Below are 19,627 nucleotides of genomic sequence, written 5' to 3'. Positions count from 1 at the left end.
GAGATGGGGTGTCGGCACTTTCGGGAAAATGGAATGTCTATTTTCTATTGCGCCGGATGCAAACTCTTGGTGGTTGGCACATTGGAGCGAGGGTGAAGAAGTTAGAGGAGAAAGGGATTCGGTCTAACTGTTTAACAGTGACCGGACGCTGAGTCCGAAACGACCGGACGCTGAAGTAGTGCGTCCGGTCAGGCTGTCGGTCGGCACAGTGCTTAGGGTTAAGCACCGGACGCTGGATCTGAATGCACCGGACGCTGGCAGGCTACGTCCGGTCGCGCTGACGTGGAGTGTAGCAGTAGCTGGAGAGTGACCGGACGCTGGCTGCGTCCGATCGCGTTCGACCGGACGCGTCCGGTCATGCTCGGGAGCTTACTGGAAATGACCGGACGCTGAGGGTCCAGCGTTCGGTCAGTTGAAACTGCTGCGTCCGATCAGGTCAAGTGACCGTTGGAATCGGGACACGTGGTCGTCTGCGGGCGACCGGACGCTGAGGTCCAGCGTCCGGTCAACACGACCGGAGCGTCCGGTCGTCCCGACCGTTGCCCAGTGAAGGGGTAACGGCTAGTTTAGCCCTTGGGGCTATAAATAGAAGTGGCCCTCGGCCATGGCTGGTGTGGAGCACCTCAAGGGACTTAGTGTCCATGCTTGTGAGTGCTTGGGAGCCCTCCATCACACATATACTTGATAGTGATCATCCGATTGTGTGAGTGAGCGATTCTAGTGCGATTGCATCGTGAGGTTGCATCGAGTGGCACTAGGTGATCGAGTTGCAAGCCGGTGGTGCTTGTTACTCTTGGAGGTTGCCACCTCCTAGACGGCTTGGTGGTGGTCTCCGTCGAAGCCCGCAAGAAGCTTGTGCGGCGCTCCGGAGAAGTGCTTGTGAGGGGCATTGTGCTCGCCCCGCGGGAGCCGCGAAGAGCAACTCTAGTAAAGCGTGTCATTGAGCTACCCTCACTCAAGGGGTAGGTTCTTGCGGCGCCCGACGTGCGGGCTTGGCGGGTGATGCCAATTAGCCGCCGAACCACCAAGTGAGCGGTCGACACAACGGGGACTAGCGTGTTGGCAAACACGTGAACCTCGGGAGAAAAATCATCGTGTCAACCTTGTTCTTCCCGTTGGTTTGCATCTCCGTTACACAAGCTTGCGTTTACTTTCATATACATTAAGCTTGTGTTGTTGCTTTTGTAATTAGTTAGCTTGTGTAGCTTGCTAATTACCTTCATGCTTGTGTAGCATAGAAGTAGCTCCCTTGCGTGGCTAATTTGGTTTGTGTAACCTTGTTAGTCATATTACTTAGTTTGTGTAGCTAAGTCTTTGCGCTCTCTAATTAGGCATTGGTTGCCTTGTTATTGAGCATTGCTAGTGAGCTTAGTTAGCTTTGTGCTTTTGCTTACTAGCATGTGTAGGAGCTCCCTTTAGCTTAAAGTACTAGTGGCATAGGTTTGTGTGACCTTGCTTCTAGAATTGGTTAGGAGAGCTCTAACTAGCCCGGCACGTTTGTTGCATAATTGTTATCTTTACAAGGTGCTAGTGAACATATATAGTGGGGGTATAGTCTTGGCTAGACCGATAGTTTTAATTTCGCATTTGTATCGGTTAGCCGACGCGATTAATTTTAGAAAAGACTATTCACCCCCCCTCTAGTCCGCCATCTCGACCCTTCACCCGTCCACCCTCACCGACTGTTCTACTCCCCCTCTCATCTCCGATAGCCTCTTCCTCCTCCTCGGCTACCAGCGCCGGCACCCTGCCCGCGACAGGCACCCCAACCATGGCTGCCATGAGCACCGACGCTGCTGCCCCGATCGTGGCTCACAACTACGCCATGGTCAATGGCAAGTCCCACATCCCTTTCACGTTGGACCTGCAATCCAACTACTCCAAGTGGGTGTTCTTCTTCAAGTCGCTGTGCGGCAAGTTCGGCCTTCGCTCCCACATCGATGGCTCTGCTCCTCCTCATCCTGATGATCCTTAGTGGGATGCCGCGGAGTGCTGCGTCTGGGGCTGGATCTCCGGCTCCGTCGACGACTCCGTCCTCGACCTCGCCATGGACGGTGCCGATCCCACCGCCCGTGATCTGTGAGTGGCCATTGAAGGGATTTTCTGTGCCAACCGGGAGCCACGCGTCATCTTCCTCCTCAATGAATTTCACTCCATGGTGCAAGGTGACAGCACCATATCGGCCTACTGCCAGCGGCTAAAGATCAAGGCCGCCGCTCTTCGCGACATCGGCCATCCTGTCCAAGACTCGTAGCTCGTCCTCGCCCTTCTGTGCGGCATCAATCCTCGCTTCTCCAACACCACCGAGGACATCGCCAACTCCGCTGTCCTTCCCACATTCACTAGGGCCCATGACATGCTGGCCCTAAAGGAGCTCCGTCTCGCCAATGATGAAAAGACGGTCGCCAGCACCGCCCTCCTCACCACCGCCAGCTCTGGCTGCACCAGCCCAGGCGGGTGCCGTGCTCTCGCTGCCACAGCCAACTCTAGAGGTCCACACAACCCACACGTGACCGGCTACGGCAGCACCAAGGGCGGCGTCGGTGGCAACAACAGCGGCAGCAAGGGCAAGGGCAAGGGCCGGCGCTAGAACAGCGGCTCTACGTAGCAGCGCGGCGGCGTTGGCCAAACTGGTCAATACCGCCCCATGGGCCCTTGGCTTTGCTACAATCCATGGGCACCACAGGGCCCTCCTTCGGCTCAGCAGGCCGGCTGGCGCCCAGGCGTGCTTGGCGCCCCTCCTCCTCAGGCTCACACAGCCTTCGCGCCTCTACAGCCCCCACAACATTTGCGCCGCTCCATGTCTCTCCACCAGCTCCCATGTGGAACCAGGATGGTCTTGTTGCTGCACTCAATCAGATGCATCTCTAGGGCCAGCATCTCTGGGTCCTGGATTCCGGCGCCTCCTCCCACATGAGCTCCTCGGATAGTATACTCCTCTCTCATCATTCTCCTCCTCACTCTTCCATTACAGTTGGCAATGGTGCACATCTTCCTATTTCATGTCGTGGCAAGTCTGTTCTTCATACACCAGCGTCTAATTTTCATCTTAATAATGTCTTAGTTGTCCCATCTCTAGTCTGCAATCTGCTATCTGTCCGTTAATTTACTAGGGACAACAATTGTTCTATAAAATTTGACGCTCTTGGTTTTTCTATCAAGGATATCCCAACCCGATGCGTGATGCTTCGCTGCAATAGTGCTGGTGATCTTTACACCTTCCCTGCTGCATCTTCCGCTCCACACGCCAGCATTGCCATCTCCACCGACCTCTGGCATCACCATCTTGGTCATCCCAGCTCTGCCACCATCGACATTCTTCGTCGTAATGCGTCCATCAGCTATAATAAAGTAGAGCAACTGCTATGTCATTCTTGTTAGCTTGGCAAACATGTGCGCCTCCCCTTTTCAGATTCCAGTTCATATACTTCCATGCCTTTTGAACTTGTTCACTGTGATGTATGGACATCCCCGGTTGCAAGTGTATCCGGGTATCAATATCATCTCGTTTTACTTGATGATTTTACTCATTTCTATTAGACCTTTCCCCTCACTCGCAAATCTAAAGTCTCCATACATATTGCAAATTTTTGCAATTATGTCCACACTCAATTCAGCCTTGCCACCAAAGTTGTCCAAGCCGACAACGGCTCTGAGTTCGTAAACAATACCCTCCATACTCTCTATGCTTCCCGTGGTATTCATTTATGCCTCTCATGTCCATATATGTCCCCACAAAATGGCAAGGTTGAACGTCTTCTTCGCACATTGAACAACATCAGTCGCACGATGCTCCTCCATGCACACATCCCTGCTCAGTACTGGGCTGAGGCGCTCGCCACAGCCACATACCTTCTGAATAGGCGTCCATGCTCCGCTGTTCGCCATGGCATTCCATATACTCTCCTCCACAACAAACCTCCCGAGTACTCCCACTTACATGTCTTTGGGTGTCTCTGTTATCCGAACTTGACCACCACGGCTCGCCACAAACTCTCTCCTCGCTCCACAGCATGTGTTTTTCTCGGCTATCCATCTTCCCATAAGGGGTATCGCTGCCTTGACATGGCCACTAAGCGCATCATCATCTCTCGCCATGTGGTCTTCGATGAGACTTGTTTTTCCTTCGGGCTAGGTCCTCGCCAAGCGACCTGGATTTTTTGCTTGCAGGTACTACAGTGCCGGTGCATCCTGCACCTTTGCCCTCTGCTGTTGGGCCGTCACATCCCAGTTTCATTGAGGAGCTGATCGACGACCCCGCCATCTTGTTCCATAGCCCTGTACTTCCTACTGCTCCTCCAGCGGCTGCCTCGGCTCCAGCTGCTCCTCTAGTGGCTGCCCCTCCAGCGGCTGTTGAAAGGTCCTAATATGGCTAGAGGGGGGGTGAATAGCCTATTTAAAAATCTACAAATCAACTAGAGCAATTTGATTAGTATAATAAATAGCGTAATGCAAACTTGCTCTAGCTCTACAAGGGTTGCAAGCCACCTATCCAACAATTCTAGTTGCAATGATTACTTAGGCACACAAACTTACTATGTAATTACTCACTAAGAGCTCTCAACCTTGCTACTCTAAAGAGCTCAACTAGATGAATATAAATAATAAAGCAAGCTCTCAATTCTAATTACACTAAAGAGCTTGTGTCAACTAGTTTGCAAGAATATAAATAAGTGAGTAAGGTGATTATACCGACGTGTAGGGGATGAACCAATCACAAGATGAATATATAGCCAATCACCGGGAGAATGTCAAAGACAAGAGACAATCGATTTTCTCCCAAGGTATATTTTTCGACCGGACGCATCCGGTCCACCTTGACCGGACGCAGACCAGCGTCCGGTGCTCAACCCTAGCCACTGTGCCGTCTGACAGCTCGACCGGACGCAGCCTTTCAGCGTCCGGTCGCTGAGTGACTCAACGTCCGGTCAGTAGACCGACGCCAGCATCATTTCGACCAACTCCATTTCAACTCTAACTTCTTCACCCTTGCTCAAATGTGCCAACCACCAAGAATTTTGTATCCGACGCAATAGAAAATAGACATTTCATTTTTCCGAAAGCGCCGAATCCCGCCGAGCTTGCGAGGCGGGAGGGAGAGAGGGACCCAAACCCATCTCAACCCTGCAAACACCTTGTGCACATGTGTCAGCATATTTTCATAAATATTATCAAGGGTGTTAACACTCCACGTACTAGATCCTAAATGCATATGTAATGAGTTAGAGCATCTAGTGGCACTTTGATAACCGCATTCCGATACGAGTTTTACCCCTCTTAATAGTACGGCTATCAATCCTAAATGTGATCACACTACTCTAAGTGTCTTGATCACCAAAACAAAATAGCTCCTACATTTTATACCTTTGCCTTGAGCCTTTTGTTTTTCTCTTTCTTCTTTTCCAAGTTTAATCATTTGACCATCACCATGCCATCACCATTGTCATGATCTTCGCCATTGCTTCATCACTTGGAGTAGTGCTACCTATCTCATAATCATCTTGATAAACTAGGTTAGCACTTAGGGTTTCATCAATTAACCAAAACCAAACTAGAGCTTTCAGCTGTCCCGCGGGACATCCGGCTTGTCTACAGCCGGCGTCCACGGGCGCATGACGGATCCTCTACAGCACTAGGATCAGCTAATGCATCTGCTCAGCAGCCTCCGGCCCCTGTTCAGTAGGCTACTGCCCCTGTACAGCCGGCTACTGCTCCTGTACAGCAGCCAATGGCTACTGCTCCTGTACAGCAGCCAACGATGCCTGCAACTCCTTCGGCACCTCCCATACAGCAGGAACGACACATCATGCGGACCCAGTCTGGGGCCATACCGGTTATGCGGTATGTGGGGCTCTCTGCGACAACCACTCCATCTCCACTTCCCTCCAACTACCGTAGCGGTTTGGCTGATCCAAACTGGCGTGCGGCCATGGCTGAGGAGTACAAGGTGCTCATCGACAACGGAACATGGCGCCTCATGCCCCGGCCACCCGGTGCCAACATGGTCACTGGCAAGTGGATCTTCAAGCACAAGTACCACTCCAATGGTACCCTCGCCCGCCACAAGGCTCGCTGGGTGGTCTGTGGCTTCTTCCAGCGCCACGACATCGACTACGACGAGACATTCAGCCCGATGGTCAAACTAGCAACCATCCGGGCTGTTATCAGCATTGCTGCCTCACGCGACTGGCCTATTCATCAGCTAGACGTTAAGAACGCTTTTCTCCATGGACATCTAGAGGAGACCGTCTACTGCCAGCAGCCCCTAGTGTAACGTCCCGCCTCTACGAGGCTGAGCCCGCTTATATCTGGCAGCTTTTCTAGGACATAGACTGCCCTCACAGACCCACACAAGTCTTTTCTACGTACTTTGTCCTCACTCATGCGCACCCGGGAAGGACTTCCCGATCGGTCACCCATCCTGAAATTGCTCTAGACCAAGCACACTTAACCTCATAGTTTAGAGATAGGCTTCCGGAAAAGAAGTTGCAACTTATTGGTATGAGTATCCTATTAATCATGTTAAGCCCTGGGCCGGAATGTTACATCCTCACCCCCTTAAAAGATCGACGTCCTCGTCGGTCAATCCCAAGCCAGGAACGTCCCCTCTTGGCCACATCCGTGTGTCCAGTGCCAGCGCATGTGCCATGCTGTGTGACCACTCTAGGACCACTCCAGCCATGTGCACCATGCCTGCGTAACTACGACACACGCACCTGTGAAACCGCAAGAGTCGGCTCTGATACCATTCTATAACGTCCCGCCTCTACGAGGCCGGGCCCACTTACATCTGGCAGCTTTTCTAGGACATAGACTGCCCTCACAGACCCACACAAGTCTTTTCTGCGCACTTTGTCCTCACTCATGCGCACTCGGGAATGACTTCCCGGTCGGTCACCCTTCCTAAAATTGCTCTAGACCAAGCACGCTTAAACTCAGAGTTCTTTAGAGACGGGTTTCCGGAAAAGAAGTTGCAACTTGTTGGTATGAGTATCCTGTTAATCCTGTTAAGCCCTGGGCCGGGACGTTACACCTAGGCTTCGTCGATCCTGTTTTTCCTGATCATGTGTGTCTGTTGCAGCGCTCCCTCTACGGCCTCAAGTAGGCTCCCCGAGCCTGGTACCAGCGTTTTGCGACATACATTCGCCAGCTCGGCTTCGTCGCCTCGACTTCCGACACCTCCCTCTTTATCTACAAAGACGGGATCAGTATGGCCTACCTGCTTCTGTATGTCAACGACATCGTACTTACTGCGTCCTCGACGACATTTCTACAGCAGATCATTGGGCGTCTCCACTCAGAGTTTGCCATGACTGATCTAGACGCACTCCATCACTTTCTCGGCATCTCCGTCACTCGCTCCACCGACGGCTTGTTCTTATCACAGCGACAGTACGCCGTGAGCTCCTTCAACGCGCCGGCATGGCTGAGTGTCACTCTACGACGACACCTGTTGACACTCATGCCAAGCTTTCTGCCACCGTCGATGCCCCTGTTGCTGATCCGTTCGCGTACCGGAGCCTTGCTGGCGCACTCTAGTACCTCACGCTGACCTGTCCTGACTTGGCTTACGCCGTCCAACAGGTGTGCCTCTTCATGCATGATCAAGCGGATTCTACGCTACCTGAAGGGCACTCTCTCATCCGGCCTCCACATTGGTGTCGGCCCTGTTCAGTCCCTGGTCGCCTACTCCGATGCCGACTGAGCTAGCTGCCCAGACTCTCGGCGCTCCACCTCTGGCTATTGTCTACCTCGGCGACAATCTGATTTCTTGGTCCTCCAAGCGTCAGACCACGGTCTCCCGCTCCAGTGCAGAAGCAGAGTACCGTGTTGTTGCTCATGTGGTGGCCGAGTGTTGCTAGCTACGCCAGCTCCTGCAGGAGCTCCATGTTCCCATTGCTTCGACGACGGTTGTCTACTACGACAATGTCAGCGCTGTCTACATGACAACCAATCCCGTTCATCATCGTCGCACGAAGCACATTGAGATTGATATTCACTTCGTTCGTGAGGTCGCCTTGGGCCAAGTTCAGGTCCTTCATGTGATGTCCTCTCACCAGTTCACAGACATCATGACCAAAGGCCTTCCTGTACAGGTCCAGTCTATGCGTCCGGGATCCTCCCGCTTAGACTGCGGGTGGGTATTAGGCAAGTCTGTGTGATTAGCTATGATTAGCACCTACTATGTATACTTGATTGTATTCCTTGCATACCCAGCCATATTGGCTATATATATGAAGGTCACCTCCCATATTGGGTGTGAGGTGTGTCTCTACAAATACTATGTATTTTTAACAACGCAAACAAGCAGCTGAAGCTTGCCACTTCACAGACCAAAAAATTTGTAGGCTCCAACGCCCGCTGCTCCTCACTGAAGAGCAAGCAATCAGCCGATCAGAAAAGGCCGTCCACTCCCCATAGCATATTTGATTCATAAACAAAATTATTCTCAACATTTCAAAGGCAATATGATAGCATCGATAAAGTTACCTTTATACATATGCCCAGAAAGCAAACAGATAGGAAGTCCCTTTCCGAAAGGACTGGATGTCAGTTCACAATCCGTCGAAATCACTCTGGAAAGTGCTCTCCACAGTCTTACACATACTGTATATTCATCCATCATTGCGTTAAAAAAAAAATTCATTCATCAGAACGCGGCGAAGGCCAACCAAAGATGTCCGAATCGAACACCCAATTTAGCCATAAAGAACCAAGCGAAAACAAAAGGTTCATAGCAGGCTGCAAGACACATGGTATCGGCGAAGTACACATCAACAGCTTTTCAAATCCTTTTTGTTCCTTTTCTTGATAATGGAAGAAACAGCAACATAAGATTAAGTTATTGTAATCAATTCCTAATCCCTCACAATCCTTTTTTTTCTCTTTTCTTCTATGTCAGTTTCTAGAACAAGTGCACAGATTCTAAAAGGAAACAGTCAACACATACCACATCCTAGAGGACAACCCACAAAGCAACAAACACTCCCTTAAGCACACCCAACCCAGCCATAAGGCAAACTGGCTTCTTTGGACCACAGCGCAAACTGCTTCGCATAATCTCAGCAGTGTAATAGGAAGAACAAGAGAAAAAACAAAGACACAACACAGGAAAAGAAAATACCCTCCGAGATGAAAAATAAAATAGACAAGGAGGGGGTTCTAATGCCTTAGCACCAGGGGGCTCAACCTAAATGTGCCTTAGAACCTTTTTCCCAGTCATTGAACATTTCTCGTGGGAAGACAGTCCCATAGCTTCACTTTCTTTTTCCTTTTCCGCTTGCATGAGAAAATGGAAGAGAACCGATGACAAATGATGGTTTCTTGACGTTGTACACATCAAATTTATCATTCAGGTTGAAGTCCATTCCAGAGGCTATCTCATTCCCCAGTTCAACTAGCGCATGGCATCATCCTTGTGTTGCAACTTCGCTGGGTTGCTCCTTGTTACTACAGGCATCAAGTACTTCTGGAACATTGTTGCTCTGCTCCTCATTTTTCTTGGTTGTATCATGTACCATCCCAACATTGTTGCCCTGCCCCTCATTACTCTTGGCTCTACCAAATTCTGTGGCACTTACCAATTGTGTTTGCCTTTTAATTTCTGCAGTTTTTTCAGCTTTTGGCTGCATAGACGATGAAAATCAATGAGGAACATAATAATTGCTATTTGTCAATGATAATGTGAATGACAGATTACTATTATTAGGAGATATTAATATGTGCAACTAAAATCTTCTGTCACCAAAAGCCAATCGGGTCAATTAAGTTACAGAAAAAAATACTGGACCAAAGAATTCAAAATGACACGTTCTTTACACAGAAAAAAAAAAGCACTTAGAATAGCCAAACAGATTATATTTGTTAAGAAATGTAAAATGATATGGAGATGATTCTCATTATCTATTTTGGCCAATTGTATTATTTCCTTGTGTATTCCTATAGGAAGTTCTAGGTCTCAATTGAAATACCCATAACCTTTCACCAAACATAAACCAAGAAGCATAGCACTGCCATTTTGACCAAGTAAAACTATTTGCTTTATATGGTCCTTAAATACAATGAACAAATAGAAACAAATAATATTGTTGTTAAAGAATAGGAGTTAAGATTATTCAGTTCATCACTCCATACCACTGGGTGATCAAACGACGTAGTAAGCGGCTTGCCTCTTCTGTCCTGCATTACTTTCTGCCGATTTTCGTAGAAGTCAAAGTCATCCAGTATTGATGTTTTACATGCAAAGTTCTTGAAAATGTTCAACATCTCTGTACCTTGTGAAAATTTGACCTGGATTTGAAATCATACATAATCAGTGGTAGAATTAAACCAAAATACCATCTTTACAGTACAAGAAAAGCATATTTAGACAAGAATGAAACACCCTAACTGATTAGTAAAACAGAGGAAACTGAAGAGTAGAATAGACAAGAACCTAAAAGTAGTTCCGATGCTTATAAAGTTGTTGGCATTTGTTTCATACAAAATAGAAGAATCAAGAGAATCATTCAGATCATGGAAGATTCATTAATCACACAGAGCACAAATAGGATTGATTGTTTCAATAGCAAGGAAAATCACATGGGCAATAGCATGAAATATTATGAACAAACAGATTTCCTGACATATTGCCATGAAATGAGAATTAACTTACAAAGCTCAACCTCTTGCCGTAAAAAATAGCACGAAACTCTTGCTAAGTATTGGAAAGTTACCTCTTGCGTGTCCCTGCTGTTTGTCACAGGTTTATTCTCATTATTCTCCAAAATTATATGGCGAAATTGTGGGTTGGGAACATCCTTGATAATGTGCCATTTTACCGAGAAGAAACCGTTCCACTTGTCCTGTTGCCAGAAGTTCATGTTCCTGTTGAAATCTACTGGGCCAACCATCTCAGCCACGCCACAGAACTGACCACTAGCATTAACCTATAGTTTAATAATCAACATGAAAAGGTCAGAAGAAAAATAATAATGCTACCCTTTTCATAAAAGGGCCACTTCGATATGCAACTCATTAACTTGGTACGAACATGTGAAACAAAGTATGAAAAAAACAAGGCAGCACTGTGTTATCAGATAGTTAAAACAAAGGTTGCCATGTTCTACCTACATACTGGTACACCATGTTTAGACGGCTGTAATGATTACTAGAACTTCCATGGAACAAAGAAACCAAATGGCATGTTATTTTAAAATAAACAGATAGATTAGAAAGTAATCGCTTCCTGTTGTGCACTTCTCACGTGAAACTAAGTACTCAAACAACAGTTAGATACATTGAATAAGAACAAATGTTGGAATACCACGGGGACACTATACTCTGAGATTCAAGGTGATGTTCATGAGAAAAAAATAATTCTCTAGGAACAATTAGTAGCGTGTACTTACTGAGAAGAAAAGTAAAACAGGACATTTGGTTCCTTTTTCTGCCATCCTTTCTTGTGCAAGTCTATAGGCATTGTCAAGCCTTTTATTTCCATTAGGAGTACTTGCCCAGACATTGTACTTGATACTCTTGTGAATATCATCTTCACTGTAAGACTTAATTACAAAGAATAGAGCTTGTTCATACTTTGTAACAAAATCTGAAAGATTATATGCATTTTTGCTTATTGCAACATGCGAAGGTATGCTAGCCTTAGCACCCCCTGCACTTGATAATCCAACATCAGATGGAGGGCTCAAACTGTGTTTTGAGTTATCAGTGTGGCTGTTCTCATTAGATTCAGAATCACCATGTCCATTTAACTTACTTCTCGTCTTAAGCTTCTCACCGTTGTTCCAGCTTCTACCACTTTCTTTCACATTGATACCTTTGCTTTGATAAACACTGTTTTTTCCTTGGTTATTACTATGCATCACAATCTTGTTAGATGGAAGATATCCTTTTGTTATGGAAGCACCAGATGCCTAGCATGAGAACAAGCATGTGAAAGTAAGTTTCCTACCTTTATGGGGCAAGGGCCAAGATGGCAAGATCAATGTTTTACAAGGTTTACCTTATTTGCACCCTTCGATGATGGGCTGCTATTAGCAGCATTTGGTACAGTTTCTAGACCTGATGATGATCCTTTGACAGTATCTGCTGCGGGTTTTGCACTGCGGGCAGCTTTCGAAGAAGGAATATCATGCTTATTAGAAGAATATTTTGGTCTTGCAGCATAATTTGTTTGATGCACACCAACTGGATGTCCCTGAACCCCATCCAGAAGAACAAAAGAAGAGTCCCATGAGTATGCAGGTACTAGTTCAGTTCCGTATGCAATTGATTGAGCAAAAATGCCAGGTGTGCTTAGATCCTGTACTGGAATTGCAGTGGAGTAATATGGTTCTTTGCTGACATATTGACCATCCACACTAGCAATGCCTCCAGGAACAACCGGACTATAAGAAGCATATCCATTTTCATACCCCGGAAGATAACACAGATATGACCCATTGTCAGCTTGAACCACCTGAAATGGAATATAAGGCAGATATAAAACAAGTTCTTGTGCAAACAGCTTTAACAGCTGCACAGTCAAGGAACAGTTCATCCTGGAAATGATGACACTGGAAAAGAAAGATGCCACATAACTAAAAAAAGGCAACAATTCAATCACCACTTTTGAAATTGAGTACTTCAAACAACGCTCATAATTTACTCTTCATTCAAGTAGGATTGAAAAGTATATATATGAACTGACTATAATTCCTTGCATAGCAGGCATGCAACTAAAATAACTTGTCCTCGCTAAAAACAGGAATACTCATTCATTGTTTATCTCGAGCAGTACAGCAGAATAGTCATGAGGTCATGACAGCATATAGGGCGATGGCAATAAAAATCGTTTAACAAATCCTGCAGAGAGATTTTTGGCACAAGGATAACAATAGAAGAATAAAGAGTGACACTAACAATAGTAGGCCACTTTCCCAAACATGTCAAGAAAAGATGACAGCCAACAGGTGCAAAGCTCGTTGGTACCACCATAGAGACGCACAAAGTGCACCAGACTTCAAAGTTAGGACCACTGGTGACTACAATAGGAAAGGCATATGTGAGACTTTATGAAGTACACTATTATTATAACTTACTGCTGGGTGCACCTCTAGGCCATTATATCCAACAAAGTAACCATTCTCATCCCATCCTCCGTATGAACCTGCACTAAACAATCAAGTACGCAAATGAATGAACTTCTTTTTAAAATAAAATAATCAAATCATAATCTACCTACCAGGATAATAATATCCATAGTAATACATCCCTTGGTCCCCAAAAGAAGTTTCTTGGTTCATTTCACTTTCCTTCACAGTACTAGCTGCATCGCCAGAGGAAATGCAAGATACTGCATCAGAAGAACTTGCATCTTTCTTAGCAGGCTACAAGGGTCGAAGATGAAAGGCGTCAAGAAGGATATAGCACAACCAACCAACCACAGGACAAAGAAGGAAAGAAAGGTGTTCTTTATACGCTAAGAAGATAAGCAAGTTAGTAAATTGTGTATGGGAATGAGAATCTCACCAAGTTGACATTGCTTGCCTTCGTGCTAGCATCAATCTTCAAGCTGTCGATTGCTTCTTCAATAGCTGGATGACAGAAAAGTCAAGGTTTGCAAACAGAATATATACTTCTAAGGGTCATTGTCCACGAGTGGGGAGTGGCCAATAAAATAAGCCAACCACAGCCACAGTACAGTGATCAACAGACATAACATCAGGCTGATATTGTGCAGCTTTCATCAATGGATCATAGGGATAGATCTAAAAAACAATAGATTATTTTATTAAAGTACATAAAATTTCATTTCTGTTTCACAAATGCAAGGGTGGTCAAGGAACTCTAGCTGAACTAGATTTGAGGGACTGAGACATGCAACGCCAACCTAACCAATATACAGGAATCCTTCAGTGCAGGCACCATATTATTGGTTTACCTGTCAAATAAATGGGAGTTGGCTCAGCTCTCACCATCTCTCAAACCCCAATAATGAAGGGCACCTAATAATAGCATATATTACTGGATTGCTAATAGCAACCCTAACATGATAGAATGGAAAGGCTCAATAATGTCCACTGTCAGGATTATTAAATTTAAAATGGATCAAAACCTTGATCAGAATTCTACACAGCCCGCTCATGAAAAAAGGAGAAAAAACTGCATAGACAATTCTGCGATAAGTTCTGGCAAACTGTGATCCAAGGGCAATCCAGATTCAAAGACTGTTTTCGTTTTCCAAAGTCCATATTAACAAAAAAAGAAACTTTTTATAGGAGGATAAAAACGGAGTTGAATAGCAACAGGAGCGACAAAATTCCACACTCCAGTACTTCAAATTAAAACAGCTACTGAAACTCTATTGATCCAACCCCCCCCCCCCCCCCCCCCCCCCCCCCCCCCCAAAAAAAACGCAACAACAAGAACAGCAATCGCATGAGCTCCAGGAATCCATCCGCCGGATCCACGAAAAGAGAAATAATAAGCCGTACGGGAAGCGAAGCGAAATGAGAAGGAAGGATACGCTTCTGGGCCAACTCGCCCTTGGGCTCCATGAGGCCACACCACAGCTCGCCGCAGAAGAACCCGGCGTTGCTACGCGTGTCCTCCAGCTCGACCGCGAAGTGGGGGCGCTGGGGGGGCCGCCGGTAACCTAGCCTGCTCCGGCCGCCGCTGCAGAGCGCGATAAACGAGGCGTCAGTTAGACAGACATGGCACGGGGTTGAGGCAGCACGCGAGAACTGGTGAACGACGAGGCGAGGGAGGAGGCCGATACGGCGGGGGCGGACAGAAGACGAGGAAACGGCGGAGGCGTGGGAGACGGCGGTGGAGCCAGTGAAGGCGAGGAGACGGCGGCGAGTTTCGGCGAGGGGAGTTTAATTGGTTGGGAAGCTTTTTTTTTTTCTGGTGGAGTGGATGGATGGCGATTTTCGGTCTCTGTGGTTTTGAACTTTTGATCCTGCAAGAGATGGAGAGTGGAGGACGGCTGCCTTTGTTTGTGGGTTGCTTGCAGGTTCTTTTGCAAGAGTTCTGTAGCGTTTAGGTTGGGTCTATATATTTTGGCTTTCTTTAATTACACCTTTTGCATTGTATCCCACACGGCAGGAGTAGGACTGCACGACTCGGATCCTCTGCGAGTCCCGTGACATAATAGCCTCCTTGGGTTGAGCCCTATTTATGCAGAAATTTCAAGATATTTGTTGCAACCAAATGATTTCTAAATTTCTCAAAACTAAGAGATATTTATTGAGTGTCAACTATCCTACGACATCTAGCTATATCTACACCTAGGTCGATTGTCAAACAGTCACCCTGTTGACTTAGGCTTGATTGACTTATAAGTCGTATTTTTCAGTCAACGAACAATATTTTTTTCTCACACCAAATCAGTCAACAGTACTTTCAGCCATGGCTTATCAGCCAAACAAACCCAAGAGAACAGGGCGAATATCTATTTATATCTATATCTACGTCTCTATTACCCTCACCTTTCTCGCTATTCTTCTTGCTTTACTTTGAAGTTACGGAACCTTCGTTGGTGCCATAACGTTATTCTTCTTGCTTTAACCTCGCTTGAGGTCGGTCAGGATAATAAGTGTAAAACCCAGGCCCTTAGGCTTTTTGCGTAGCTGGCTTAGTAGTCCGTATGAGTTTACGAGTGATACTACTTTCATCCACAAAAGATGCAACTATAAGTTACGTGCAGGTCAAACTAGTTTATTTTTAATCGAATTATAATGAACAGTATTAAAATTTATATCTTTAACTAAATTTACTATAAAAATATATTTTATTTGTATCATAAATATTAGTGTATATATTTTATATAATTTTAGTTAAATTTTATATTGTTTGACTTAAAAAACGAGAATCATATTTTTTGGATGGACGGAGGGAGTGCATAGCAATGGCAAAAGCAAAACGCCACAGGACAAAGACGAATACAGACGAGAGAATTCGGTGTCAGGCGTAGCCGTGGGAGTGGGCGGCCGTGCAAGTTGCGGGAGGAATGGAGGATCGCCGGTGTGGCAGCAGGCAAGGCAATGGAGAATAGGCTAGAAAGTGGCGAATTCTGGCAGGGGAAGCAGGTGCAGGACCACGGAAACCCGTTGCAAAACGAACCAACGGCCGGCGATCGCGATCGTGATCTTTGCCGTGTTTGTTTGACTGATAAACTATGAAAGTATTATTGAATAATTTATTGTGATAGAAAAATAAGCCAAGCGAGGCTTGTCCCGGGGAAAAAGGTAGCCAGTGCGGCGGTGAGCCCATGCTAGATGCTAAACAACACTACGCATGTAGCATCATGGTTTTCTTCCAGGGCAAAGCATAAGCATGTATTAGTTGCTGAACTGAGGTGAAAAAAAGGAGGGGCGCAAGCGCAATGCAAGGTCCGTTTGGCTTACCCCATATTCGATTTGTTCGACTTGTTTTTTCAGCTAAAACAATGTTTTTCTTTCACAACAATTTAGTTAGAATAGTGTTTTTAATCAATTTCAGTCAAAATTCAGCGAGCCGAATATGTCCATTGGAGACTATTTGCCTCGCCACCTTTCGATGCCAGAAAAGAAAAGGCACCAAGTGGTGACTAGACAGTAGACACGTAGTACCAGTACAATGGGAAGCATTTTGTGTGATGCTCCACTAGCCTCGAGAGAAAGAAAGGGCAGCAATGGAAAAGGAGAGGAGCCACAAAGGAAAACCAAAGTGCTTGCAGCCTATTTTTCCTTCCCATCTGATTTGACACCGGCAGAAAGAAAATTGAGTGCTAGATAGAAGTGCCCATAATAAATCCTTATCGTGTTGGTTTTCCCCCAAGGGCTCACAGAGACCATCCGTTCTTAAACTTTGATCAGTTCTTGGTTCTTGCTTTCTTTCTCCTATCTCTAAGGGGCTGTTTGGTTTCGTTTGAAGGAATTAAAATTTACTTAATAAATTAGGCTATTTGGCTTAAAATCTAATATTTCATTATTTTTCAAAGTTCACATATATGCCTATCTCAAATTCATAGGGTGTGAGATGCAAATGGATTCCATAGATTATTATTCTATGTTTCTACTTTGCAATTTATAACACGCTCTTCAACTCACTTCCTACGGGAGAAATGCAACACATAAGTATCTCTCTCGTATAACCAATAATAATATACAAATATAATTCATATAGAACCATATTAGCTTAATTAATGTACGTCTAAATTATGATTATTAAAATGAATTCAAGATCATTTACCTTTTCCATTGTGTCAAAATAAAAGGATTCCCTCTTCTCTTAGAAAAAAAAAGAGCTGATAAAACAATGGCAGGGCATCTTCCCTAGCAAATTCTTTTTTTTTTTTGCCTTTTATTGCCGTGGAATATATCTTGTCCCGTCGGCCAAGCAGGGTACCATAACCCATATGATCATCACCTCTCCTTGGGGAAATGAAAATTCGGCATGGAACATATCTATCTCCTTGGGGACCTACATGGATACGCTCATGTAGCCGTGATGTCACCACCTGCTGTACTTTGGCGGGTGGCTAGCTCTGGGCTCTGGCAAGGGATGCCCTACACCAGGTCACGGCAAACGCGGGTGTCCAACCATGTTTCCCGGGCGGCCTTTCAGCTGAGCATTTGCCCAACTTATTTTGTCGGCTGATGCCCCGAACGTGTCGACCCAACAAACATAACCTTCTTAATGCTGCGTAAACATTTCGGTTCCATTTGGTAGAGCTCTGGTTCTAGAATACTACCTATGTATTTTTGTACTCCTGGCTCTAAAAATTGTAGATTGAGCTATGATTAAATTGTTTTATTTTTGTTAAATATTAAAACAGACTCTTAAATATTATTAGAGCAACTCTGAAAATCTCTCTATACCATTCCTAATTGATAGGAATAGAGATTTTGATTACAAAAATATCCTCCTACAACTTCTTTATTTAGATCTCCAAATATAATATCATCTATTCCAAATTTCCCGTAACTAAAGATGCAGAATGAGGCTAACTCTCTACGCATAAGATATAGAAAAGTTGTTAGATGGTGTAAAGATATAGAAAAATATTTCTATATCTTATGAGCACTTTAGAGATTTATTCTCGCTCTTCATCTTTGATTAGCAAAAAATCCGAAGTAAATGATGATTCTATTTGAAGATGTAATTAAATAAGTTGTTGAAGGGGTTTTTTATATAAAAATATCTATTCCTGTCATCAATTAGTAAGGATATAAAGGGATTTTTGAGTTGTTCTTTGTCCAAAAAATCTATACTTAAGATGGCCCTTGGGAATTTAGATGCGCCAAGCGAGGCTTCACGAGTGGTGCGTTTTCAGAATTTCAAAATTGACACCCTAAGATTGTCGTGATAAATGGCACCCAACTTTTCAGGCTCGGTTTGGATATTTTCGAGCTACCTGAAATTAGCAAAACCATTAATTTCATAATAGAAAGAACTACAACAAGTTTAAGCAATATAAACAACGGTTCTTTAGCGAAAGGGCCTCTAGCCTAGTGGTTACAAGAGCCTTGTTAGCACCTTAGGTTATAGGTTCGACTCTTCGTGGAAGTGAATATTTCAGGATTTAACGGTGTTGCGTTTTCAGTGATAAGTGACGTTCCTGTCGACAGCGAAGCGCCTATGATGACGTTAGTAATCTCGAGGATTTGCCGGTCTAATCTTCGAAAAATGTTTATAGGGGCAGGGTTTGTACTGCACAACATGATTTGTTGCATAAGACTTCTTTAAAATTCAACTGAGGAGGAGAGCTGCCGGCCGGACTAATATTCGAAGATATAGGATTTATACTGTACGGCATGATTTATAGAGGTAGGGTTTATACTGTACGGCATGATTTGTTGCATAAGACTTTTTTTTTAAAGTTCAACCGAGGAGGAGAGCTGCCGATATATATTGGTAAAGAAGAAAGTCTAGACACGACTTCTTGGAGAGCTTGGTCATGTCTCATGCCCCTAGTACAGCTGTACAGGACGATGCTATTTGGTGTTTCACTGTTTCTCTATGAATCATGAAAAAGAATTTTTGTGTGAACCAAACATATGGCACATGCCACAGGTCTAGCCAGGACAGAATAGCCCTGCTTTTCCAAAAGATGGGCGTCGTCTCTTTTGCAAGGATTTCCGAAAGGTAACATAGCACATGTGCCAGATCAAATCCGTCCAAAAAACCCGATTGCAAACCGCATACTGCCAGGTACTCTGCCTGATTTCAGTTGGCTACAACGTCGGTGCAGGCCTCGGCGGATCGCAGACAGGTGAAGATTGAAAGACAGGGTCATCTTTGTGCCTGTCTGCCCGTCCTCGTCTCGGTAAGCCGTCGCGTGCCGGTGCCGCTGCTAGCCGGCCGGCCACGCGACGGCGACACGTAAAAGCATCTCTGCATCGCCCTGCCCTGCACAGCTCAATTTTAGGACAGATTGTGGACTGCGTCTGCTTGACTTGGCTACCACATAAGCATCAGGTTCGTGCAAGCTGCTTACTCCAATGAGCCTTTTTCAGTCGAACGCAGATTGTATATTCCTGATGACCAAATCACCAAAGCAAGGTAAGATTAATAGACGTCCTTAGGCACAAGGTACTTAGTAATGTTGAAAAGAACTTAGACTAACAGGATTTTAACTTAGCCTAAGCATGATCGCTAACTC

General features: G+C 45.4%; 1 protein-coding gene across 5 annotated transcripts; it reads right to left on the bottom strand.

Moving 5' to 3' along the window:
• Positions 1 to 8,768: 8,768 nt before the first annotated feature.
• LOC136456374 (YTH domain-containing protein ECT2-like) lies at positions 8,769 to 15,111 on the bottom strand. 5 transcript variants are annotated; one of them, XM_066456215.1, is made up of 10 exons: positions 14,507 to 15,109; positions 13,510 to 13,574; positions 13,223 to 13,367; positions 13,080 to 13,147; positions 12,308 to 12,457; positions 12,002 to 12,196; positions 11,391 to 11,912; positions 10,716 to 10,928; positions 10,135 to 10,290; positions 8,769 to 9,626 (listed from the first exon to the last, which is right to left on the bottom strand). In XM_066456215.1, the coding sequence occupies exons 1-10, from the start codon at positions 14,535 to 14,537 to the stop codon at positions 9,411 to 9,413; spliced, it is 1,761 nt and encodes a 586-aa protein (XP_066312312.1). In that variant the 5' UTR covers positions 14,538 to 15,109; the 3' UTR covers positions 8,769 to 9,410. The 5 variants fall into 5 exon arrangements, with proteins under 5 accessions (XP_066312312.1, XP_066312311.1, XP_066312310.1 ...); XM_066456214.1 differs by having other exon boundaries at positions 12,002 to 12,457; positions 14,507 to 14,655; positions 14,759 to 15,109; XM_066456213.1 differs by having other exon boundaries at positions 12,002 to 12,457.
• Between the last annotated feature and the right edge of the window lie 4,516 nt (positions 15,112 to 19,627).

Source organism: Miscanthus floridulus, chromosome 6 (genome assembly GCF_019320115.1).
Source record: "Miscanthus floridulus cultivar M001 chromosome 6, ASM1932011v1, whole genome shotgun sequence".
Taxonomy (NCBI): domain Eukaryota; kingdom Viridiplantae; phylum Streptophyta; class Magnoliopsida; order Poales; family Poaceae; genus Miscanthus; species Miscanthus floridulus.
This window is presented reverse-complemented; position numbering and strand designations above follow the sequence as displayed.